The 27,547-nt window shown below is 41.9% G+C and overlaps 1 protein-coding gene across 1 annotated transcript in view; it reads left to right on the top strand.

The window, feature by feature from the left end:
• The first annotated feature begins 8,627 nt into the window (after positions 1-8,627).
• VWA3B (von Willebrand factor A domain containing 3B) overlaps positions 8,628-27,547 on the top strand; it is a 64,047-nt gene continuing 45,127 nt past the window's right edge. The window contains 8 exon segments of the mRNA XM_061998843.1: positions 8,628-8,667; positions 10,126-10,128; positions 10,306-10,524; positions 12,402-12,496; positions 14,843-15,093; positions 17,239-17,398; positions 23,254-23,423; positions 25,285-25,406. Coding sequence (XP_061854827.1) covers positions 8,628-8,667; positions 10,126-10,128; positions 10,306-10,524; positions 12,402-12,496; positions 14,843-15,093; positions 17,239-17,398; positions 23,254-23,423; positions 25,285-25,406 — 1,060 coding nt within the window.

Here is a 27,547-nt window from a genome sequence, read left to right on the forward strand (position 1 = left end):
TGCTCCAGCACCTCAATGTCCTTCTTGTAGTGAGAGGCCCAGAACTGAACACAGTACTCGAGGTGCAGCCCCACCAATGCCAAGTACAGGGGGACACTCGGTTCCCTCGTCCTGCTGGTCACACAAGCCAGGATGCCATTGGCCTTCTTGGCCACCTGGGCACACTTCTGGCTCATGTTCAGCTGGCTATTGACCAACACCCCCAGGTCACTTTCCTCTGGGCAACTTTCCAGCTGCATGTCCCCAGGCCTGTTATCATTGCCTGGGGCTGATGTGGCCCAGGTGCAGGACCCAGCCCTTGGCCTTTTTGAACTTCATACCATTGGCCTCTGCCCATTGATCCAGCCTGTCCAGATCCCTTTGAAGAGCCTTCTTGTCCTCAAGCAGATCTATGCACCCACCCAGCTTGGTGTTATTTGTGAACTTATTGAGGGTGCACTCAATCTCCTCATTCAGAGCACTGATAAAGATATTATGGAACTGTCTCCAACACTAAGCCCTGGGTAACACCACTGGTGACTGGGCACCAACTGAATTTAACCCTATTCCCCACCACTCTCTGAGCCCAACTATCCAGCTAGTTTTAGCCAACGAAGAGCACACCTGCTCAAGCCATGAGCAGTCAGTTTCTGCAGGAGAATACTGTGGGAAATAATGTCAAAGGCAAATGGTAGGGTCATGGCATGTGGATGCAGTGTAGCTCTAGATATTTATAAATTAAAAAACTTGGCTTTTGTAAAGGCTGTTCTCATTATAAATCAATGTTCTTTGAGTTGAATTCAGCCTCTAGATACTATCAAAAAATTGCCTCCAACCTGGCTGGAATCCCAGGGACTCTTCATGTATCCTGATGGCTCTGTCATATATGATCTCCCTCTACTCTTTCACACCAGATGCTGCCAGAAAAATCTGGGGGTTTTTGATTACATTTCAGTTGCATAGTTGTCATTTAGTACCAAACCAACACTGAATTTGTTGTTTTCCACAAAACTGCACAACTTAGCACTGTTGGTCCTTAGTGCTTATGATAAGCCACACCTTTCCTCACTGGCCAAAACTGTTCAGTTTCCTTGGAAGAATGAACTTTTGTCTTTCCTTATCCTACTATACTGAGCTTGCTATTTACTAGCTTTTAAAATCTTCTGCAGAATATCTGTTAGATTTTTGAACTAATAGCCAAACAATCAAAGCATCTTCGAATGAACTTCTGCCACTATGGGTATATGAGCTGTGCCCTAAATGTCTCTCCAAATTCAGTGTTTTTATGATGCTGTAAAATGAATGTTTGACCCAAAGCAAATTTTAATAAATGTTTTATTTGCTCTTATTTCAAATACTCCACTGAAAATTTTCCCTCCAGTGCAAATTAATCTGCTCATTCATTCCTATTCTCACTCCTCCCTCCATTTATGTCCCTTTATCTTCTTTCATTTTATATCTTTAGCATTTTTGCATTCCTGCTCCTAAGAACAGGTGAATGGGCAAGACTTCCTTGGTCTCTTTGATCCCTTGTATATTAATGTCTATCTTTTAAGCTGTTTGTGTCCAAGCAATACTCTAGCTTTAAGTCTGTTGCAGGTCCTCAGTGTTCTCACATTTAAGAACTTTGTTCTGTTTTCTAAACTAGAATTATTCCTGGCTAGCTTAGACTCCTTCATTTGCCTATTGGACCAGCATTAGGGAAAAAACTCCAAACCAAAACAACCTTACTTTCTTAATTTTGCTCTACATGCTTCCCAGCCTCTTTACCTGTTCTAGGTTTCCTTGTTTCTCACTAAACTATTTCTAGATTACCAATGGCTATGATGTTTAAAGATCTTTCCAGATCTCCCAGGGTGGATATGCCCTGTCCTATGGGTTCACAACCCAATAGGTTAGTTAATAGGATATTAGCAGGCAGATGTCTGTGGAAGCAGGGAGAGACTTTTCTACTCACATTAACTAAAATCATCCTGTGATGCAAAGATAGAGATGGTAAAACAATGAAGAGAGATACCATGGGAAATGAAACAATTTCTCACAGGAATAAGAAACCAGTTCCTTTCTTTCTATACACCTTAAAAAGAGCCCCTTGGTTCAAGGACAAGCTGTAAACAGGAGTCACTTCCAGAAAGGGGAAGAAGTGCATCACTGACAATGGACTTGGGGAAGAATAAGAGCTGTGAGCCCCTCCTTTATTTGCTAAGGAAGACAGGGAGCACTTCCAAGCAGCTTATGCCTCATACTCCTTTCAGTATAGTCTCTCCAGTATGGGCACAGTGCCTGCTAGCATGCTTTTGTGCTTGTGCAAGCAGGCTACCTGGAAAGAAATTTATGTGATATAGGTAAGGCGTTATCACCTCAGGGCAGTGAGAAATCAGCAGCATTTCTATCTTTCATCTTCCATTCCAGAAGACACAAACACTGTGCAGGTACCAGGGAGGGGCAAACCTTGATGTGCAGTGCCTGTCTTAAACACAAAGAGAGCTGCTATCTTTTTAAAAATAATCTTTATTTTAAATTCTGATTGATCAGTTACACACTGTTTCAAGTAGCATTGCTTCTTCAGTGACAAGCTCACCTCCACAGTGAGCATGGTCATGCTACATGTGGTAACTGGAAGACAAATGTGTGGGAATGGAGAAGTTTCTGTTTATTCCTGTCAGTTTGGAAACACTGCTAGTTATACACAGATCTAAAGAAAAGTAAAAACAAGGGAAAGATACAAGCCACAGAAAAGTATGTGCATGTTCAGCAACCATTCCCTTTGCAGTACTGAACATGGCAGATTCCTTGCAGGAAGCAGCAGAGGATGACTATGGAGAGAAGAGATACACAACAAAAAACATGGGTGGGCTGTTGAAAACAACCAGTTGCTGGAAAAGGGACTCTCTTTCCTCAGGGCCTGAAATTAGATTTTAAAAAATGGGCAACAGATATTCACAGGAGATGGTTGCTTTTTTACATTATCATTCTATGGCTAACAGTTTAGTCCTACAGTTATCCCAGTTTAGCTAAACCTATGTGCAATGACACTAGCTTCCTACCCCAATGCTTTCCTCCTCTAGTCCAGTGCTCCTACAGCATGGGACTCACAGTTTATCCAGTGCATCCAACTTGTTATGCAGGTTGTGGGGCAAGGGGGAAAAGCCCCAATAGACACCATTTCCACCATGCCAGGGCAGCCCTTCCCCATTTTCCTATTACGTGTATCCATAGAACTTTTTCACCAAGAGGATTGTTAAGCACTGGCACCGGCTGCCCAGGGAGGTGGTGGAGCTCCCAGCTCCAGAGATATTTAAAATATGCATAGATGAGGTGCTGAGGGACATGGTTTAGTGGTGGGCAGTGTGAGATTACTGGTTGGACTTGATGATCCTAAAGGTCTTTTCCAACCAAAATGATTGTAGGATTCTATGATTCTATTTTTTCATGCAGACCTCACTTCTACAGCTTGAATTCTTGCTTCTCCCTTCTCACATCAGTCACATATTCCTAGGCTCCCCTCCTGCCTCTAGCTTTTCCCCCTAAAGTTTTAGTTTATCCCCATTTGCCCTTTCCCATGCTTCCCTTCATCCTCCACTCTCCCACTATGCAGTGCTTATATTTTCATTTCATGCCAGCTCCCTACAATGTCTTCACCCAAAAGTGTCAGTACTTCTAAGTTCACATTAGACTGGCTAAGGTGCTCATGGGCTATAACTCAGTCACAGGCTGTAGGCTGTACAGTTCTGACACACAGAACTTAAGGAATATCTTAAAAAAGCGAAGGAACCATTTAAGGAATGCCTGGAAACTGAAAATACTTCTCTTCGGGTTAACTGTCCATGACATAGTACAATGGCATACAGATGCAATTAAGCCTGCCCTAAATCCAGCTCTTCTGCCCACTGGTTTGTCCCGTCTCTTTTGCTTGCCTTTAGAGAAGAACAAGCAAAACCCCCCACTCAGCCCTTCTACAGCTAGCTCATTTACCTCTGACCTCTGCAGACATACCATGAGGAAAAAAACAATTAGGAGGCCCTTGAAGGGTGAGAGCAGCACACACATGAAAAGAGTGTTTAAAATATGTCATGGCTTTTACTTTCTTTTTACACTTTTACTATTCTGCCTCTGCTGATAAACTGGTTTTTAGGTGTATTTTTTTTTTTTTTCCCAGACAATCACTGTAAACAATGTGTCTAGTAAAGACAGCATTAACCCAGCTTCAATGCAGCTTGCTTTTGGTTTCTTCCTTACCCCTTTCAACTGATTCCTGTCTCTCAAAGAGAGGGAGTCAACAGGAAGCATGACACTGCAGGGCAGGATGTGTGACAGCATTAAACTTCCTGGTGAAGCTCCATTCTTTTCACTTAGGCATCAGTACCATAGCATCCTTAATTACTGATCCCACACATCACTCTGAGAGACTGTCTCTTAATAAAATAGCAGTTAGATTAGATGGATAATGTATAATACTTTGCATAAAGACATTTTGCAAATTTGTGTAAAATGTGGGTTTAATCTTAAAAAAAACCTTAAATACACTACAGAACTGTGAGTTTTGGGGATTTTTTCTAAGGGAAGACGCAGAAAGAGTGGATTACGTTTTTATTTTGGTTGAAAAAGAACATAATAAAATCCAGGCCAACTGGTTCACGTTGTAAGCACCAATATAGAAGTGTAGACAATGCTGCTTTTAAAATACAAGAAAAAGTGATCAAATACATTTATTGATAGGTGAAATATTCTAGAATAAGAACAAAGTCGTGCTTGCTAATGCAATCTCAGCCCCATGTTACAATACACTCTCTAACAAGTGACGTGATAACGTTTTCCACCCACCAATATTGCTTTGTCATCCAGCCTGAAGGTCAGATGACAGAATGACTCAAGATTTAGTTTTATCATCCCTGTACAAAGCATGAATTCCCACTTCCCAGTTACTTGGATCCCCACCACCTTTATTATTCAGCCTTGCCTCATTCAGCAGGCAGCATCTGGAGAATACATTGCTCGTTTTCCGCACGAGTTGCAGGGCGGGCAGGGGCCAAAGCAGGGCTTCCACGTGAACAAGGAACAATGTTTATTTGATGCGCAGAGAGCATTTTATTTGCCCAAGAACTTTACGTAAGAGAAGACAGACAGTTGATCACAAAGCCTGTGGGAGCTGGAAGTAGCTTTGCATTTGCCAGGCTTTGCCCCCGGGCTTGTCAAGCCCCAAAATTCAAAGCATTGTAAGGAATGTTTTCTTGCAACACTTCTTGTTTAGCATTAGCCAAGCCTAGAGTGAGGGTTTCTGGCAGACTGTGCATAGAAAGTTGCATCACATATAATCACTTTTTTTTCTAAAATCACAAGTACTGCATTTACTGATATTTAGACATAGGAATAGATGGACTCATTTTGTATAATGCAGAAAACACCACCTGACTGAGGCATTTTGGGTGTTTGATAAAAAAACTGTGTTGATGGAAGCAGCAAAACAAATCAAGACTAATTTGATTTTGGAGGATCTACTTATAAATCCATTGCACTTGCGCTTTCAAGAGAAATTTTAAAAGTTCTCCACAAAAAATATAGGTATCTAACAAAGCTTGTGCTATGGTGGCCATGATGTCTGAAAGATCCAGAGAACATTCAGCACCTACTATTTTTAATGATATGATGGCAAACCATTTCATGCCTGAGAAAGAAATGCTTTTTCTATACCTCTGAGGGAAGAGTTGTGCAATCCCAAACTACTTGTCATGCCTAGGTGAGTCTTTAAACCCTGGGTTCCAAGCTGGAGTTCCAGAAAGCCACGTTCCCATCCCAACTGTGCATGCCTTATAAGGAACTTTTCTTTCCTATCACTCTTTGCCAAGTCATCTCAAAGAACTGAAGCCAATGTTTTGGCGTGACAGAGAATGGCCTGTCTCTTCTCCTTGATGTGTATTTCCACCTAAACATCGGTACATAGATAAGACTGATACGTTGATCCTGTAAAGCCACCAATCTTTTATTACTTTACGATTGCATAGTAAGCCAAAGCCAGAGAAAGTGCAGAGCTGAGCACTATCTGTTTCTTAGCTCAAAACTATGCTTACAAACATTTACAGCCCAGTGCTGCATATAGGAACCTGGATATCTGGCTATCTGACATCAACGGGAGCTTTTAAATCTTGCTCAGGTTTATGATGCACATCTTTTTCTCTGTTTCACGATAGAATGATTTTTAGTTAGGCTTCTGCAGGAGCATGGCAGTTCCCCAGCAGTGTGTTTTGCCTCTGACTTAAACAAAGGACATGCGGCTGCTTTTAGCATAAATATTTTCAATGGCTTAATCTAAATTAAGAATTAACAAGACCAGAAGGCTCGAATCCACTATATATAGATGTCTCTGTATTTTTGGCTCCCAAAGAACTGAAAGCATATCGTTGCGGCGCCTGTTGAGTTTATTCAGCGTTCGGTGGCACTGGGCAGCGCCCCGTGTTGCAGCCCTCGCCCATCCCGCGCCCTGCTGCCGATATGCCGCCCTTAGGCAGCTTCAGCCCTCTCGCTTTCCCTCCTCACAGCATTTTCGGTCGGGGCTTGGGCTTGGCAGGGAGGGGAGGGAGGTGAGGCAGTGCCGTAGCAACCGGTCAACAGCGGGGCGACGGTAGCGCCGTCGCCGTGTGAGGGCGGGAGGGAATGCGGCGGCGGCGCGGCCGGCTGCAGGTGAGGGCGAGCGAGCATGAGAGCGAGCGGGCCGGGGCCGGGGCTGGGGCGCTGCGGGGCGGAGGCGGCTCCGCCCCCGGGTGGCAGTGGGGTGAAGGCAGCGGTGGGGCCGCAGGGCGGTCATGGGGTCAGCGCCGGGGCTACGACGGCGGCCCGGGGCTCTTCACCCCAAAGGCCTCGGCTTGTCTTCCCTGCCCGTTTCCATGCAGTGTAACAGGGGACACAGTAGGTTACCTCAGGTCGTGGTGATGAGGGTGGCTGTGAGGCTTTAGTGTGGCTACCACTTGCCAGTGCCGGTAAGTGACATGGCCGTGCCTCACCCTTGGGTGGTCCCGGTGGCCAGTCAGGCCTTGCCCCGCACTCCTCCTCGACTTGAGGCCCCGCTGTGGTTTTGCTGTGACCTCCTCTGCCCCTTTTTGGCTACAGCCCACCTCAACCCTCTGCACACCTTTCATCTGGCGTGGCGTGTGGGCTTTCCAGAGGTGTTCCCCAGTGTGAGGGTCAGCTTGGTCCCATGGCCTTAGCAAACATTACTGCATCTGTTAAAAACTCAAAAGCACGTGGTGGGTGAAGGTTTTAGCGGGTTGTTTGCGCTGGCCAGAGGGAAGGGTAGAGGTACCCATTTGAACTCTCATTCACCTTTTGAAAATAACACTTGTTTTGATTCAGGCTTTGAGCTGAAGGTTATCCTGGCTGTCAGTGGTTTTGCACTGGCCTTTCCAAGACTTGAGGTAAACTCACTGTTTCCACTGGAAGTCACTTAGATGCCTTTCAAAGGTTCCTTTTCGTGGATGCCAACATTTCACATCCAGGTGCTGTTCTAATGGCTGGGGATATTGCTGGAGACTAATGCAAGGGAAAATATGTTGCCACACCTCTGGGCAACAATGCAATGGCACTTGGGATTCGTTCTGTGATGCGGGCTGCTGCTTGAAATGTGTCTCAGTATTACCGTGTGAGCATTATTTCTGCAGCCTGAGAGAGAAATGGCACAAGTCTGGAGGCTCGCTATGACGTTGTGGTGAGGGCTTCTTTTTACTGTGTTGACACCAGGTCCAGGCTAGTGAGGGGTTGTGCTGCTGGGGATCATCTTTTGTGCAATGCCTGAATGCAGAACAGAGTTCTGTGTTTTTTGAAGTTTTCCCTGCCTTTTGTGCTGTTCATGTCTTTCTGCATGAGAAGGAAAAGATTGCAATTTATATACTCCATATGAGTATTTAAACCCATATAAAAGGAATACGTAGCATGTTCAATTCTGCAGTGAAAGAAGAAGGAGAAGGCTAAGTCTTTGGTTTGTTATTTTATCTCATTTTTGCTTTTCCTGTTGGAAAAGCTGCTTGATGACAATAGCTAGCAGCTAGCCTACTTAGTGATTCATAAAGATCCCTCATTCATTCATCTTATTTATTAAAAGAAGAACCAAGTAAATGGCAAAATATGATGTCTCAAGGCGATACACCCAGCCAATATATGCTACCTTGCTTTGACATTTTGCTTCCTATTCATATGTCTTATTCACAGTCAGGCCTTGTACCACATACATGTATATGTATACACACGTAATTCTTTTTCCTTGTGAATCATCTTGTAGTCTTATAGGCAAAGTTATGAATCTCTTCCTAAAATTACATCTCAGATGCTGCCAGGTTTAGTCATAAATTGAATTATAGCAAAGGTAAGGTATAATGCAAAGCAATACTAGAATACAACTGTCTGACAGCAGGCCAAAACACCACACTCATTTTTCTACCAAATGTGTGCGGCAACTTTCACATTGGCTAATTTTATAGAGGGAGGGAGGGAAGGGAAACCATATTAGCAGTTTCTCACTTTCCCATTTCTGAATATGAGGCTCCCTGTTAAATCTGACTTCAGCCTTTCTTGACATGGGGAGTAGCTATCGTTTTTCATTTATAACATTATTTTTCCCTGAAGCAAGCAAAGAGGAGCTGCCAATCAAGAGATGTATCATGACCGGCAATCCATCTAAGAGACTTGCCTGGAGTGACTGTGAGTATTTCAAGACTATTTTTGCATAGATTCCATGTTTGCCTGGGTAACTTCCAGTTTTGTTTGCAGCATTGTGGTGTGCATGCTGGTAGCTGTGTACATGCTGTTCTGAAGTTGTGCCCCTCTCACTTCTTCCATGCATGTACTGCTGGGTTGGCCTTTCTGTGTTTTCAGTGAAGGGAGCTAGGAATGACTGTGCAAGTGAATATAAACAGTGCCTGACTATATACAAAGCTCAAACAGCTGCAGACCTTCACCGTTCTCTCGTCCTAGAGTTAACATCTGTCACTGCTGCTTCTGTATTGAACAAGAGGAGAGCTGGTTAAGTGCCAACCTCTACAGGCATGCCAACCCAGCACCTTGCTTATAGGACTGACTACTGAAAGAGCTGTTGCTGCCCAGCACTATATAGAAGCCTACTGTCACTGAAAGATGATTTTTGGAGATACAGTCTCATTTCTTTTATGCATTATTAACCGAGGAACAGCCTATCTAATGAGCCTTTGTAACCAGGTCAGTTGTTGTAATATCAGATCTTAGTAGAGTTCTGATATCATTACCTACTAGACTGAAGGATTTTTTTTTTAGTTGTTAGAGATAGAATTATTTGAATTCTTTGAATTTTTTACCAGTTTTGATCCAATATTTGATCCATGCAGAGAATTAGAGCGAGGTTACAGTACGTGACCAATGGAGGCCTGGGATACTCCAGAGAATGTTGGTACTAACGAAAATGGGACAAAAAGTCCACAGAAAATAAACTTAGATACAGCAAGCATACTTAATCAACTAGAGCCAGCTTAGCTCATACAGAGTATTTTGGGAATGAATAGGAAATACCAAAGCCCTCCCAGAACCTCTGTGCTGAGGAACAGAGGCATCACTGTTGTTATTGCTTCCATTTCAGCCTCAACTACTCTAGGGTCTGGGCTGCCTCTACTGCCAGTTGCAAGTGGAGCTATCCCAGCTAACTATGTATCAGTGCTGAGATACATTTGTTGTTCTGTAGATCTTAACATAAAGCCAGACCTTCCTGTCTGTGATTTCCTGTGCATGCACATGATCCATCACAGCCTGGAGAAGATACTGCCAGAACCATCATTTATGCTTGAGATAAATGATGTGAGGAGAGGGAGTTTCTCCAGCCTTGCAGTAAAGTCGGGATCTGCTGCTGGTACTGCTGCTGGCACTGCTATTGCTTATGGTAGGGAGTTCAACATACAGTTCTTAAGAAATCCTTGTTTACTGCATAATGTTTCTAATGTGTATACAGTAAGGTTTGACAATCTTTGAATGCTTATTATGTGTTCTGATTGCTAAGACATAGGAGAGATGTCTTAGGACATTGTCCTTTGGCCAACTGGACTTAGATTTCAGGGCTTGGATTCAGCATGCTAGAGACATTTTCTTCAGTAAATTTTAGGTAAATGTGCATAGACAAATAAAAAGACTTAACAGCAAGTAGATGTGTAGGACTGAGAGCAGCTTTCCAGGTTAAGAACATTGTTCAGTAAAACAAAGGAAAACAAGAGGTGTATGTGTACAGAGTACCATGGAAGACAGGTAAAAAAAGTAGACAAGTGAATCGTTTGATTGAAGTAGAAATGTTTTTGCCTCCCTCATTTCTCATTACAACAGGTGCATTTGACTCAAAGCACAGACAAGATCCTGAAGATTTCCATGAGACTCACAAGATGAAATCAAAAGAGAAGGAAAGGAGACAGGCAGTCAGTCAGTGGGACATGGATGTACAACCCCTTGTTTCGTCTTCAAAATGGCTCCAACTTCATGGACTCAAAAGAAACAAATTGTCCCTATCTCAGATTTTGTCACAGATCGGATTCCAGCACAGGAAAGGTACAAGATGAATCAATAATAGAATAATAATAAAAGCCCTGACTATAGGCTATAGTGTCATACTCATTTTGCGCCCAGTGTTCAAAGAGGAGATTTTCACATTGTCATAATCTTATGATGGCAGAAAGGGAAGCTGTATCCACAGCTGCTGACATTGCCACTCCAGAGAACTGAGAAACTCCATCTCCTTTTGATCTGAGAAGGATGTAGAGGCTGAGAAGGGCTTACATTACTCAGCTGTACTGTTGCTTTACCCCAGGTTCCAATTCAAATCATCTCCAATTTAGTTATAGCTGGGAAATAATTCATGCTGCTGAGGCTGTTAAGTCTTTTCCCAGCAAATAACTTACCGTAAGATCTTTGTCCATTTTTAGATGGCAAATATAATATATGCCATGCCATAATCTGCCATCGACTAGTTGATCATCAGGGTTAGCTAACCTGCTTGGGAATAGTATATTATTTCCAGGGTTCCAGTTTTATGGAAGCAATTGAATTTGATTAGAATTCAGGCTCCTTTTCATGCAAAGTCAGGCTATAGAAAAATTGTTCCTTTGCAGTTATCTGACAGCTGGAGGAGAAGAGTTTGCTAATAATTATTAATCACTGCCATAATAGTGCTTTGCAGAGCATGGTAAGAGATTCTTTTCTTTGAACAGCTTGCTGTCTGAGAAGTAGGAATTGTAATGTATTGCAATTGTTCTAGGTTGCATAATTTAAGATTTTGGCTGGCTGGTGTCCATGGAGCATTCAAAGATCAACAGTCCAGATTCTGAAATCCTGTATGCTGTAGATGAAGAAGAAGCTGTTAAGCAGGGTTAATGTTGTTACAGCATAATTTTAGGAGCAGGACATACTAGCTTAGCAGGGCAGCATGCCGTACAGAGCAGCTGCTTTGTGATGTTAAATATTCCCACCCCTCATGTTTTCCTATCAGTGAAGATCCTGTAGAAGTCTTCTAGCTGCTGAAAGAGCAGAGTGCAACCTTTTGCTCAGTTGCACCCACTTCTGCACCCATTTAGTTGTGTAAGAGAACAACATTATCAGTACCAGATTTTGTATTTTGTTTGATGGACAAATATTTGCAAGTCCTGTTGTGAGGTAAATGGACAATGCAGAAACCGCGTTGCTTAAACCTTTCATTTATTAAAGTCCCATGTGGCTTTTTTACCTATAAGTAATTAAATGTGGGAGTTTTCCCCACTTCTGACAAAACTGGCAGGAAAGTGCAAGATCAGGGCTGCTCCATGGATGGGGAAATGAGCCAGGAGCCAAAGGGGACCACGGCCCAGGAAGTGCCCTTGCTGACCAGGATGCAGTTCTGCAGCATCTCAGCACCTCAGGCAGAGCAGGGTGCTTCTAAGTGTCCACAGACAGGCCCAGACAGGGTGAGCTGATGAGCCACGTTTAGGGTCCAGCTAGGGAGTACAACCAAGAGGAGCAGCAGCTGGAATCAGAAACTAGACTGGAGATGAGGCCACAACATAGGCCTTAGAGCCACATCCAGGAGACAACTCGCCACAAGGCTATAATATACAGCTGAGAAGTCTATCCAAGAGGGAGGTCCACTGGCAAAACTTGGGACAGGTATACCTATAAAAAAGCTTAAAGCAAAGACTGGCTGCCCAGGCCTGAACACCCTGTGAGTGGAAATCCTGGGTGAGGTCAGTCAGGACAATCCAAGCCTGTTGGTGCCCTCAGAGCCCCATCACAAACATAGACAGAAAAAAAGGTAACACCCAGAATTTCTCTTGTTCCTTGAGTTCAATATAGATGCATGTGGCTCCCACATGGGTGGTATGCACATTGACGTGAGAGGTACCTGGTTGAAGTAATCCTTACGATTAGCAACTTGATCTTTTTCACTGTTACTGTAGATTATGTGAGCACCTTGGGGAAACTTGTGGCTTCTCGGTATGCAGATGGTCTGTTCCCTCAATACAAGAGAGTACAAGATGGCAGTGTCTACAATGTAAGTTTGACTGACTTGCGGTAACTTCCCCGTGTGCTTAGAAGTTATTATCACTGCAGCAGAAAGATGTGACTAAAATGTCTCCCTGTGGCATGAAATACTTGTATTCTTTTTGAGGACTTTTATCTTTTGATAGTTTTTTTCTTGTTTTGTCAATCTGTTAGTGATAACAATCAGTGGTAGAGAAGCTATATATCTCTTTGCAAAGTCTTATGCTTTTGCCTTGGTGCACTATTGCAGTAAATCTTTCCAGGCAAGACTGCAGTTTCTAGGCAACATTTACCCTGTGTTGAAAGAAGGAACACTTAACAAGAAGATGCTCAGATGAGTTAAAAAAAATAAAATCATAGTCAATAAAACAAATGGAGATGCTGAAATAAGAACGACATAATGCGCAGTCATTGCCAATGCAAAGCGCTGATTTGCTTAGTGCCAGCAGGTCACAAAAGGCTCAGCCTACTCTATAGAGACAGCTAGCTGGATCTCTGCCCAGGCTCATGTTCTAAGGAATGTCTTAGCAACAGCTGCTGGCGGCCCCATTGTTGAAAGGACTGGTTCTGATTGAAGAGATACGCGTGTGAGCAAGGAGGGGAGAGAGTTAATTCATAGAGGATTTTACAGAAGCAATTGGCTTGTCATTTTTTTTTCTCATAAGTAGAGTCAGTTCTAAGGCACAAGGCTTAAGAATGGGAAAAAAATAATTTTGGGAAGCCTTTTCCCCTATTTTTTTTCCATTAATTGCTTATGAAATATCTACATAATGTGTTTTAATCTTAGGATGTGTTGTGAGCAGTAGGAAAAACATTTCTGGTAGCATTAAGGTAGCAGTGCCAAGATCTGGTGAGATCTCATTTAGGATATTGTGTACAGTATTGTGTACAGCTACCACAGGTTGAGAAGAAGCAATTCAAACCAGAACTGGTACTGGGAAGACCTAGAAGGATGAACTGCGATAGAATGCTGATCTCATAAGAGGCCTTGGTTGATGCTGATATATATTAAGACAGAAGAAGGCTGACAAAGGGTAGCATTATTGCCCTTGAAGGTTTGCAGAAAGGCAAATTACAGGGATAGAGAAAAGCTATAGTTTTCTATGCTAAGAGGCATGCTAGTCTGAGAATAAATGAGTATAAACTGCCCTGAATATATTTAGGCTGGACAATCTGAAGTTTTCCAGCCCTCAGAGAAACAGGAATCTGGTCTGGCCAACTATAAGTGAAAGGGTGGTACAAGAAAAAGGATTTCTTTTAAGATGGAGTTTGATCGATGTAGGGCAATAAGCTTCTTTGTATGAGTCTGGCTGTCATAGGAGAAAACTGGATTTTCTAAGTGTTCCTTCCCAGGCCTGCATTCCTTTGGCAGACAGCCTAAGACTCTATCTGGGAGGCACGTTACAGGGCCCTAGCTGACATTAAATAACAGAGAGAAATACAAACGAGAGGCAGGAGTGTGCAGACTGACACTCTCTGAGAAACAGTGTTGTTAAAAAATATTTGTATCTCCAAGGTTTTGTACGTAGTCCTGGAAAGGTAGCTGGAGGTAGAAGGCAGCTGGTAAATTAGCTTACATGGGTCAGAGATATTGGGGAAATGTTTTCACTGGAACCTGCTTTGAATTTTTAAACCAGATTATTTTGCGTGGTGAATGTATATAGGTATATTCATAGAGAGGGTCTTCTGGTTTTAATTTTAATACTTAATCTTGTTTTTTCTTATTTCACTGGTATGGTGTGGGAAGTTTTAGTTGTTGATTGCAGTTGTCTGAACTAAATTTGCCTGGATATCTACCCACAAATAGTTAATCTGTAATGCTGGGCGTTGTTAGTGAAATAATAGTACAAACAGGAAACATTTTACATTTTCTTTTCAAATGCTAAAGACAAGGTGGAGATTCAAATGCCCCAGAACAGAACTCTGGGCTCCCCTTGTATATTCTAAGAGCCATTCAAAATTCTCATCTAAGGTGGTACAAAGTTTCTGTGTCCTTGTTTGTTCACCCATCTGCTCTGCAGCCCTTACAACATCTTAGCCTATGTTCAGCTCATTCTAATTGCTCCAATCTTGAGACAGACAAGTCAGACAACCCACTGGCACTGTACCATGCTCATATAAAAAGATTATGAAAAGCAATTAGGGCAAAATGCAGTTTCTTTTCTTTATAGCTTAGTTGCATTTGTTAAGTATTTGCTCTTGAAATAGTGGAAGAAAAATGGGTTGTTTTCACCGCTACCTTGGCTGGCATATCTGGCACTTGCAAACCAGCTATTGCAGCTGTGCTAAGCTTGGGGCTGCATTTGTATTATTTGTTTTGATGCTCAGTTTCTTTCTCTCCCTTATTTAAATAAAGCTGACAGCCAAAAAAGAACTGATTCTTCATTTTGTGGATTGTCTAATGGGAGCTATTGAGCTATATAAGCAGCGAATGGAATGGTTAACCAGTGAGAGCCGGCAGATATTTGGAGTGATTCAAGAACGGTGCATTGTCATTGTTTTGGATTTTGGCACTGTGATTCCAGCTGAATTTGATCTGTGTCGGGATGCACTTTCTATGGTACTTGAGGAACAGGTGACCCAAATTGCCAGATTCAACCTCATACGGTAAGCAGAAAGAATTGCAGAATGGTTTGGGTTGGAAAGGACCTTTAAAGGCCATCTACTCCACCCCCCTGCAATGAACAAGGACATCTAGGTTGACCTGATTCTGCAGGGGGGTTGGACTAGATGATCTCTAAAGGTCCCTTCCAACCCCTACCATTCTATGATTCTGTGACCTTCAACCAGATCAAGTTGCTCTGAGCCCTTTCCAACCTGATCTTGCACGTTTCCGAGGATGAGGAACCTACCGCTTTCCTAAGTAACCCGTTCCAGTGTTTCACCACCCTCATTGTAAAAAATCTCTTCCATACCTGTAGTCTGAATCTACCTTTTCTTAAATTAAAACTATTATCCTTGTCTTGTCACCATAGGCCCTACTTCAAAGTCTGTCCCTATCTTTCTTATAAGCTCCCTTTAAGCTTTGAAAGGCCACAATAAAGTCCCCCTGGAGCCTTCTTTCCTCCAGGCTAAACAAAGAACTCCATGTCTGCCCATTGCTGGAAAATAAAAAAAGAGTTGTATATTCTGTGATTATATAGACCTGTGTCTGCATAATATGCTTTCTGTAGTGGAAATTGACCTGATTTGTGTCATGGCAACATCTCTAGATTTCTCATCAAGTTTCACGCACAGTCATACTGAGCTTGCTTCTTCCATTTAACAGAAGACCATTTTTATGCTCAAGAACAGATAGAGACTAACAGAACTCATCTACTGATATATGCCTTCTACAAATGCATCTCAGAAAACTAGAAAGACAAGGAGGACTTTGTGATAGCAGTAATCCTTTTCTGGGATCTAAGTATTATAGAGTGAAACAGCGAGGTCCCTCTACTGCCTAGGCATTTTTGTGTCTTTAAGCATTGCAGGTTTCTGCCTTACAGCTAAATGTACACTCCCCCAAGTGCTATAGGCACGGGGTAGTCATTTGTATTTCTATAGATTTCCATGGTCACAGAAATCAGTAGCAGAACTAGGAAACAATACAAGATTTCCATAACAAAAGGCATGGGCTTGTTCCCTAACATGAGTAGATGAATTTGGGCTTAGTTACAAATAAAGGAATAGAAGCAGCTATTCAAATTTCTGAATCTCTGCACAAATTCTCCTATATGCATCAAGGTTTGGTAAGCTTGACTTTGTACAAATGAGTGGAGTTTTGTGACCATGAAAAAAAACGATGCACAAAATGATCTTTAAATTGGTTCCACAATGATTACTTGCAACTATACTGTGATTCTTAAAGTTGTTTTATCCAAGATTTGTCCTATAGATTTTATTGTGGTGCTCTGTCTTGATTCTCTAGCTTGTGATACAACTGAGATTTGAAAAGTAGAGGATAACTCCTATAGCTCTTTATTACTTAGAAACGATTTGCGACCAAGTAAAAATTGAGGCACAAGAATTGCATTCATTGATTTGATTTTTTTGTGCAGGAGGGATACAAAGTACAATATAGCATATAAATTATTACTTTAAAAGAATCTTGGAAAACATACTTGTCTTTCAGATTTGCAGGAAACTCTTCAACATAGTGCTTGATGGAATGTCACAGATATTGGAACTGGTTGGTTTTTTCTTTGCTTTCTATCTTTTTATGTACAAATGCACAAGAATACGTGCTCCGATACTTTGTGCTTCTGTACTGACATTAAGACTAAGGCCTTTGATCAATTAAAATATCAAAAAGCTTAGCATCCCAGGTTTTATTTTGATAGGTAGATAAATATCAGCCCTACTACAAAAAAATCCTGTCAGTTAAAATGGTCTGACATGAAGGTCATGCAGCAAGTTGTGGTAAGAGAGCTGCTTAAGGCAGATTATTTTTTTCCATACACGTTTTAAAAAACCTGATAGTGCTCTTATATTAAGAGGAGATATGAATGTTAAAAGTTTTTAAAGTTCTTTAGCTCTCTTGACTCTACTTTGGAAACAGTTGTCACCAAAAACATTCTTAGAAAAATCACAGTATTTTTCTGAGGAATTTATTTTTCCTCTACTTCTTTCCTTGCAAGTCTAGATTTAGTATCTGTGATTTATTGTAATTATTACTGAAGGAACAGAACAGTAACAATAGCAGAGCTCCACTCTTTTGCTCTGTCAGTGTTATTCTCACTATTTCTGATTTATAGTTAATGTTATTTTCAGATCTGCTCAGGATCTTATAAAGTGGCAACAGAAATCTACTCCTGTGTCTGAGCATACTGTAAAGTCTGCTGTTACGTGGCTCTGGAAGCTGGACCATATGACAGCTGCCAGCCATACCAAGTCTGCTGAGGCCCTGCTGGAAGCCATGAGTGATGAGACGGTAAGCTCATACATCTCTCCCGAAGCCTCAAGTAAATCTGAGAATATTCAGTGCCAGACAGGCTACTGCGATTTGCCCTGATGAATATTTCAAAGATAAATATTAATGACTGCATTTGGAAAGGTTTCTGATTTTTTTTTTCCCCCAAATGTTGCTGCATACTGTGTTTACTGATGGCCTGTTTATGTAAATATACTGTATTTTGAATGCAGAACTTGCTTATTTTTTTTCCTAGAGTACACAGAGTAAATAACACATTCAGTCATTAAAGGAAACAGGAAACATCTTCCCTTCCACTTTCTTTGTCATATACGTTTTTCAGGGCTTCAAGTTTATGAGAAAATTTTTAGTATCAGCATTTTTGAAGACAGGGAATTATTTTTTATTTTGTTATATATCCATAGTACTGATGAAAAATTATATTTAAAATCTAAAAGAATAAGTACAGAGGTTTATTTAGGCATTAACTCATAGTAGGGATATGCAAATCCTTTTTTCATCAGCCAGGTTATAGCTAAATTTTCTTCCAGGACAAATAGGCAAGGCATGCATAGCTATTGCAGCAATTAAATTCTATCTGTTTCTAAAGGTACCACAGTACTTGATTCATGACAGCAGAGTCACATGGCGTAAAACATATACACCATCATTTGAATTACTCAGTTAAAACTTGTGTTGTTAAGAATTTTTATATAAAATTTACTTACAACATGCATTGTTTCAGTTCCATAGCACCTGAATTTAATGGAAGACTGGACCTACTGAATGTGGATTAGAATAATTGTTTTTCACTGCTATTAAGATCCATAGCTGTGCACAGATCCAAGCCTAACTCCTTTATAAATATCATTCTGAGACGTTGTTTCCAGAAGGTAAATTGAGCTTGAGTTTACTTCTGGTACTCTGTGCTGGTGAATTCTCATCCAGATGAACCTTGGTGTTTGGAAACTGATATTAAAAAGGAACTGGGTGAGGAGCAAATTGTTCAACAGTGAGATTTTTTTTATGACTGCTTTTTTAAATGCCTCTTTCATAAATTTTATTAACATTTTAAATTTGCAGTATATTACTGATTTCCTGGTGGGAAATGGAAAAGATTGTGTTTGGATTTCAGTATTGTTAGGATGAAACAAAAGTAGTGCCTGACGATTGGAGGAAGGCCAACGTCACTCCAGTCTTCAAAAAGACAAGAAGGAGGACCTGGGAAACTACAGGCTGGTCAGCCTCACCTCCATCCCTGGAAAGGTGATGGAACAACTCATCCTTGATGTCATCTCAGAACACATGAAGGAACAGATGGTTATCAGGGTGACTCAGCACAGATTCACCAATGGGAAATCCTGCTTGACCAAGGGGACTGAATGTACCCTCAGCAAGTTGGCTGATGACACCAAACTGGGAGGACTGGCTGATTCCCCAGAAGGCTGTGCTGCCATTCAGTGGGATCTTGACCGGCTTGAGAGTTGGGCAGAGAGGAACCTCATGAGGTTCAACAAGGACAAGTGCAGAGTCCTGCACCTGGGGAGAAACAACCCCATACACCAGTACAGGCTGGAGGTTGAACTGCTGAAGAGCAGCTCTGCAGAGAGAGACCTGGGAGTCCTGATTGATAATAAACTAACCATGAGCCAGCAATGTGCCCTTGTGGCCAAGAAGGCCAATGGCATCCTGGGATGCATCAAGAAGAGTGTGGCCAGCAGGTCAAGGGACGTTCTGCTTCCCCTCTACTCTGCCCTGGTGAGGCCTCGTCTGGAGTCCTGTGTCCACTTCTGGTCTCCTCAGCTCAAGAGGGACAGGGAACTTCTGGAGAGAGTCCAGCACAGGGCCACTAAGATGATCAGGGGACTGGAACATCTTTCATATGAGGAAAGACTGCGGGAACTGGGGCTGTTTAGTTTGGAGAAGAGGAGATTGAGGGGAGATCTTATTAACATTTATAAATATCTAAAGGGTGGGTGTCAGGAGGTTGGGACATCCCTTTTTTCTATAGTATCTAGCAATGGGACAAGGGGTAATGGGATGAAGCTGCAACACAAAAAGTTCCACTTAAATATAAGAAAAAACTATTTCACTGTTCAGGTGAGGGAGCCCTGGCACAGGCTGCCCAGAGGGGTTCTGGAGTCTCCTTCCTTGGAGGTCTTCAAGATTCGCCTGTACATGTTCCTATGTGACCTGATCTAGGTGACCCTGCTTCTGCAGGGAGGCTGGACTAGATGATCTCTAAAGGTCCCTTCCAATCCCTACTATTCTATGATTCTATGATTCTATAATTCTATGAGAGTAAGACTTTCTGGCTAGATGAAGGGAGAGCAGTGGATGTCATTTACCTTGACTTCAGCAAGACTTTTGACACTGTCTCCCATAACATCCTCATCAGAAAGCTCAGGCAGCATGGCTTGTATGAGTGGACAGTGAGGTGGATCGAGAGCTGGTTGAATGACAGAGCCCAGAGGGTGGTGATCAGTGGCACAGAGTCGAGTTGGAGGCCTGTGGCCAGTGGAGTTCCACAGGGATCAGTTCTGGGGCCAGTCTTGTTCAACATCTTCATCAACGACCTGGATGAAGGGACAGAGTGTACCCCCAGCAAGTTGGCTGATGACACCAAACTGGGAGGACTGGCTGATTCCCCAGAAGGCTGTGCTGCCATTCAGCAGGATCTCAACTGGCTTCAGAGTTGGGCAGAAAGGAACCTCATGAGATTCAACAAGGACAAGTGCAGAGTCCTGCAACTCTACACAACAGCAGGATTGACCTGCTGGAGAGCAGCTCTGCAGAGAGAAACCTGGGAGTTTTGGTTGATAAACTAACCATGAGCCAGCAATGTGCTATCATGGGCCAAGAAGTCCAATGATATTCTGGGATGCATCAAGAAGAGTGTGGCCAGGGGATCGAGGGAGGTTCTTCTTCCCCTCTATTCTGCCCTGGTGAGACGTGTGTCCCTGGAGATGTGTGTCCAGTTCTGTGATCCCCAGCTCAAGAGGGACAGGGAAGTGCTGGAGAGAGTCCAGCGCAGGGCCACCAAGGGTATTGGAGCATCTTCCTTATGAGGAAAGGCTGCGGGAACTGGGGCTCTTCAGCCTGGAGAAGAGGAGACTGAGGGGGGACCTCATTAATACTTATAAGTATTTAAAAAGTGTATGTCAAGAGGACGGGGCAACACTTTTTTCTGTAGTGTCCAGTGACAGGACAAGGGGTAATGGAAAGAAGCTGGAACACAAAAAGTTCCATTTACAGATAAGGAAAAACTATTTTACTGTGAGGGTGAGGGAGCCCTGGCACAGGCTGCCCAGGGAGGGTGTGGAGTCTCCGTCTCTGGAGGTCTTTAAAATTTACCTGGAAGCGTTCCTGTGTGACCTGGTCTAGACAGACCTGCTTTGACAGGAGGTTGGACTAGATAATCTTTAGAGGTCCCTTCCAACACCTACCATTCTATGATTCTGTGAAAAAAAAGACTTGTTGGACCTGGTTGGTCTGCATATGAATAAACAGATATTAAAATCCAACAGAGAGACATCTGTTATTTTTTTCTGGACATTGGTGGACCAGGGGGTAATCTCAGGGAGTCAGTTGTGGCAGGTGCTCAACATAAACTTCAATTACTCCTAAATACAGTCCTCATTCATAACTGACACATGCCTTGAGTGAAAGCTTCACTGTACTGCGGGCTGGGGGAGACCCCATTCAGTCCTAGACAAAAGCTCCATACTCACTAAACAGCCATAAATTACTAATTCCTCAGAACTGGCTTCATCAGAAGGTGCTCTGAAACAATAGCTCTTTTTCCCCCAGACTTGGCTCTTCCATTGTTCCTTTAGCTATGCTTTTCTTCCCATGTGTGGTGACTCTCTAGACTTCCTTTCCTTGCGATCTGTCAGTCCCAAGCTGTAGATCATTCTGCTCTAAGGTTGCAATCCTTTGAACACTACCTGCTACAGATGCATCCACAGCATTTAACTTGTGGTTCTGTACAGGTGCTGCTCCACAAAAGTGTGGGAAGACTGTGAGGAACTATTCATATTCTCCTTCCTGTTCTTGTATGGAGTTTGCTTGCTTGTTTAGATGGCTGCACAAATTAAAATTTTCAAAATATGAAGGACTAATTGGTAAGGAACTTTTCATTTGTGGTATGGTGTTGCTGGGTTTGTAGTTTAAGTATTTGTTTATTTTCTTGTGAGGAGTTTATACTACATCAGCTGTGCCCAAGAAATGTCAGCATTTTAAAATTTGCAGAGGCAGGCAGTAAATCCTTTAGAGGAAGCCTGAAAACTGATATCCTTATTGAATATCAAGTTTATGAATTATTGGCCAGTCTTAGGAAGGAGAAGATGTGAATCTGAAACAACACAGGGAGAAATGGTTGTGCAATATGCATGCACAGGTTAGTAGCCTCTTCAGCAAAAGGAATGGGAACAAGATGTCCAAGAACTGAGTCCCGGCTGGGAGAGCTGTGTGTGTGCTTCTTAGCTGGATGAAACTAGAGAGGGAACCTTGTGAAACTGAAGCATAGATAGGTGCAAGAGATCTTTCATTTTGTGTCTGTACACTTTTTCCTAAAGCTAATATTTGTCAATCTTACACTTTAATGAAACACATTAGTTCTTCTCTTTAACCTTAATGTTTGTTTAGCATTAACAGGGGTGTCAGGGCACCTGAGACTGGGTTGCTGCTTGGGAGTCCAGTGCTGAGGATTACCCCGGGTATTTGTGGCAAAAGGTAGAGAAGTGAGAGACAGCTTGAAATCCAGAAGTCCATGTCAGTTTGTATCAACATGCTTATGATGTGGGGCAGCACAAGGATCCTACCATCTGGAAGCTTCAAGTACAAAGTGGACAAAAGATGTTTATGTGCCAATCTGTTGACTTAGGGTGCTGAAATATAAATCAGTATCAAAGGCAGTAGTAGAAATACATGAACACAACTACAGGTGATAATTTGCTTTACTACTGTATTAAATTACATGTGTGCAGAAACATTTCCTCAGTGCCATCCTGGCCTCAAATGATTGTCTTTTGTGGTGCATGTCCTGGGATTCCTAGTCATAGTTGAGTGTATTTTTTCAGTTAAACACCTATTTTTCAGTTATACCATAGGAATGATATATTGTACTTACTGTCTTGAATATCATCATGGACTAGCCAACGTTACATTTGTTTTTAATGACAGTGAAAATTTAGGAAGCATACTTACCATAAGGATTGTTAGCATGGGTAAGTGCAGTTACAAACCTCTCATAATGTAATATTCAAGCAATAACTAAAGGGCATTTCTTCAGCTTCTCTCTTTTCTTGCAGTAGTATCTTCAGAATAAAAGTGTGTGGTTATAATAAAGTGACCAAGCTCTCTCTGCCTTGGGAAATATAAAAATACAAATGAAATGTAAATACCAACAATTGCATTCAAAGAATGATGCACCTTTCCTACTCTCAAAATACATGCTGCCAGTAACAGTAGGTCTGGTGTAAAAGTTCATACTAATTTTTGGCCCTGGCAAGGCACTAACATAGCATCTCTCTTCATAAAAATGGAATGTGGCACAGAGCCTTGTCCTGACTAATACATAGTTGTCCTTCCTTACACTTCTTTTTTTGTTTCAGTTAATTCAGTAGAGGAATCAGACCCCAGAGGCTGTGGGCCAGATTCTCTTCACATTTCAGGAAATTTTGTGTGGAGTCCATTTGAATTACTAGTGTAAATGAGAGGGAGAACCAAAGGTCTGAAGATCTTACAGCCCAAGTAATGCATTGGTTCTACCAAGTTTCCCTACCAGTAGTCAGCACAGGACAGTGCTTGAATTACCAGGCATCTAGTAAAACAATGTCTTGCAATTCTCATTTTTTTTTTCTGTTTAATGACAGGTAGAAGCTGTTTATTACTTTGCTGTGGGTGATGTTCCAGCGGAAACAAAGCAGCTACTCCTTGAGACGGTTACTGATGGTCCCTGTCCAGTCAACACTGTATCTTTCAATGCTAGGGAAGATGAAACTATTATTTTTCTGAAAGAGTTGAGCCGCTTGGCCTCTGGCAGGTATGACAAGAAGAGGCACAGTAATGATTTCAGTACTTGTAAAGTGCTTTGCTTCTAGGAAGGGTATCAAAAGATATCTCACTATAAATCCTGTTTTACTCATGAGGAAAATGAGGAAAAAGAGACAAAGCAGTTTAGTAAGCTATCTGGGGAAACCGGGGAAATAGTCTTAAGACATATAATTAAAATGCAGCACCTACTTGAACATACAAGCTTCTCTCCATATATATGCTCACTGGCTTGCAGATGCTGTTGCTTTTTTATATCCCAAATTGCCTGTCATCTGCTCCTCTTCTGGAGCCTGAAAAATTGTTAAAGGGAAAAGGTCGCAGCATAAACTGAAGTATTTATTGCATAGCTTTGTACTCTGGTAATATTCACAGCAAAAGATCTAGAGTTTTTTTGGACCAAGTGCCATACGGACATGTACTGAAAAGGTAACGCCTCTCCTAAATGGACAGCCCCTGGTAGGACAGGAAATTGAGGTGGTGTTATCTGTCAGGCCTGGTTGTGCAGAAATGCAGTTCTGTATCATGCTCTTTAGCATCTGTTTGGTATGGTTGGTGGAAACTGATATATTCCACATGGCTTGCTGGCTACTTTATCCCGGGAATCAGCCGTGTGCCGAGAATCAGCCTTCAGTGGAAAGGGCTAATAAAACTTTAATCTTGATTCTGATATGAAAATAAGAAAAAACAAAGACTACACTAAACTCATGCAGAACAGCAGGAGGGCAGTAGAAGCCAGTAGGTGCTTGTCTGTCTTCTGACAGAAGTCACTGTGCTGTTAGAGAGCTGTGAAATGGCTGCTAGCTCTTTCTGTTTCACTGTTGTTTGTGCAAGAGTGGGAAGATCTCCAACAGTAGAAATCTCCCAAATGACTGCAGAGCAATTGGTAAGATGGCAGCTGCTTAGCTCTTTTATAGCCATCTGTGTTTAGAAGTAGCTTTTAAGAGATGGAGTGTCTGCCAAAATCCAAGACTGTGGGAAAGTGTTTTGTTTGCTCTGGTGTGACGTATATCTAAAATAATTGTGGTCATTTAAAACTGTGGTACCTCCATAATACCAGGTAAATTGCCAGTCTCCATCCCTCATTTTCTTTTGCCAGTGTTTTTACCTCCTTTATAAAAGGAAAATAAATGTTTCTTGTGTGGTAGAGAAAGAGGCAAGAAGGGTCATGGCAGTGAGCTGAGAGGAATGACTTTGTCTGATATGATTCCCACTATCTTATTTTTACAGGAGTCTAGCTTTGGTCCAGAGAGTTATTGGGCCAGTTAATATCTTGCTGGTGGGAATTTGCCCAATAACTATAAGTTTAAATCAGCTTTCACATAGGAATGTCCAAGTTCATGGGCTTTTCATAGGCTTGAGCCTGTTTCTAGTTTAGTTCTGTTTTAGAAATGCATCTTTGTCCTGCTCTGAGAGCTTTTCTGTTTTGATGACTAGAGTGAATGAAGTCTGCTTGACTTCCTGATCTCTGTTTTGTAATGAAAGAAATGTTCCTGTTGGGCTTTCAACTGGGAAGATAATCTGATAAAAAGGTGTTAGTGTCATCTCAGACATCTCAAATGACATGCTTGCTCAGCATGTTAAAAGCATTAATTAAAAGTAGATTTCCAGGAGATTGAGAAAGAAGATGTCTCAGAGTAAACGATACCACAATGAAAGAAAGTTCTTCATTAGAAGACTTCAGAATGTATATAAATGTACATAAAAGATTTGGTTCAATTCATAGTGTTGTTGTAGTTAAAGGTTTAGATATCTTGAATAAGTGAGTCAATCATGGGTGACATACATCTCTTTAAAATTAAGAAAGTGTGTATGTAGTTTACATACTGGTGAAAATTTATTTTATGTTACAGATTCCATGCTTTTGTTGAGAATGGCTATAGAGATGCTACTGGACCTGCACTAAAATGTGATCAGGATGGAAAAGGTCTAATTGCCCTGAATTCCAGAAAAGTGAAAGGACGAATGCCACTGGGTAGGCAATGTAAAAAAAACAAGGCAATACTGATTTTTCTCTGTGAGTTTTCAGAATAAAAATGTAATATAGGAACTTGTTAAGTGTAAAATCAAAAGAAGCCTTCAGTAGGCATGGGTGGGTTGAGGACAGAACTGGTCAAGTGGAAATTCTGTGGATGGGAAGCAGAGGGAAAGGAAAAGAGAGAAGTGAAGAGAGCAGAGGATGTGCGTGTGAGAATGAAAGAGAAGTGCAAAAGGAGACAAGAACAACATTTATTTAGGGAGATGAAGAATAGTACTGCTGCGCTTATGCCAGTGACCTTGTGGAAATATATCGAGAAATAGCAGACAGGAAGAAGAATAGTGTGGAAGAGCATCTGATGCAACAGCCACATCAATACAGGCCAAGTTCATTCATTTACTCATGTGGAGTAAATCCACATGAGGTTGACTTGTTTCTCTCAAGATTTGAATTTGTCATACAGACAGGCAACAAGCACAGTAAAATAACTATGGAGAAGAGTGTGTAGTGGCAGACAGCAAGGGGCAAGGGGAGGGAGGGAGGTGGAATTGGTGAAAAAAAAATCCAGGAGGAAACAAATAACAGAAAGAGTGTTTTGCTGGGAGGTGGAGCTGGGCAGAAAGCTTTCAGTGTGTTTCTTATTAGTCACAGTGCTACTTCCTCTGGGTAAGTCAGCCTTACTGTTCTGTGGGACTGGACTGGGGTTTCAGCCAGGTTGGAAAGAGACCAGCTTGTGGTGTGAAGTGAAGCTGTAGATGCCAAGTCTGATATCTTTATCAGCAGGACATTACATTAAAAGATGATTTCTTCTAAATATCAGGAGACATAAAATCTCTTTATTCTAATGGCTCACATCCCTGTTATGCTGGGAGGCATTAATGTTGCCCCAAAGGCAGAACAGTATTATCCTCTTCTTAATCCTAGGGAATGTGTGGAATAAGGTGGATTTAGTGACTCACCTAAGGTCATCTGTCAGTCTGGGACTAACTTTGCTGACTTGTAGACTACTTCCTTGTGTATCCTTCACAAGGGCTGTGATTATAACAGTAGGAAAGAACCATAGCATAGGGGCAGAAATAAGAGAGTGGGGTGCTGCCTGTTCTTTGCTTCATGGACACTCAAGCCTCAAGCACGCAGGGGTTTAGAAACCAGCAGCAGAGCACGCTTCCAAACCCTGTATCTCTTGTCATATTCAGAGCAAGATAAAGATCGCCTTCAGACTGCTCCTAGTGCTTCCTTGCTGGACCCCATCTGGGGCTAAGCGTGGGGGGAGCTGGCTTCCTCTTCCCGCAGGCAGTCTGCCTGTTTGAATAGATGGGCCTGGAGCTCCTATATGACTGAAATTACTTCCTCACCACTGTTTCTAAAGCTGAAAGCTGAATAGCTCTAATCACTCAAAAGGGCAGTAATCCCCTTGAAGTGCATTGTCTGTTGTGTCTTATTGCTATTATGGAGCAGAATTTACACATTAAAAAGGAACACAATTAGCTTTTTGCATTTACTGGGTATTATAAGCACAGTTGTGACATCACTGGCAGCCAATCGGAGCGTTTTAGTCATATGCAGAATCTAAAGTCCTTTCAGAAAAGAAAACACATTGGAGACATTATTCTGGTCTGTCTCTGATGTCTGTTGTTTCAGAGACTCCTTCAAGGGTGTAGAAAGCAATAATAATAAAAGTGTCGATTACTCACTAATGGGCTCTGAAACTGGTTCTTGGATGTATGGCATAAACTATACAAGGAAATAAATAGAGAATGAACCAGAGATTTAATCTCCCAAATGTGATGTTTCTTCAAAATGAGGGAAGGCACAGGAATATTTTGATTATGTTTCTTTTTGCACCACAATCGCAACAGCTGGAAACTGAAACTCATCATTATGTTTTATGGACTGGAAAAGCTGTTTTAAGGACATCTGATAGTTTTCTGGGTATCCACTGAATAACAGTGTTTTGCAAAGACAGGATATCTTCATGTTCACTCTTTTTCATCTGCTTAACCAAAACAAGTCTGAAGCGAACTATTTAAAACTTTAGATAAGAGCTCCTTTGTACCCTGTTTTGCATCTTGAGCAGTCATTTAGAAAGCAAGCGTGAGAAACTGCCAAATTTGAATACTTTTTTTACACTCATTTTG

The sequence above is a fragment of the Colius striatus genome, chromosome 1, assembly GCF_028858725.1.
Source record: "Colius striatus isolate bColStr4 chromosome 1, bColStr4.1.hap1, whole genome shotgun sequence".
Taxonomy (NCBI): domain Eukaryota; kingdom Metazoa; phylum Chordata; class Aves; order Coliiformes; family Coliidae; genus Colius; species Colius striatus.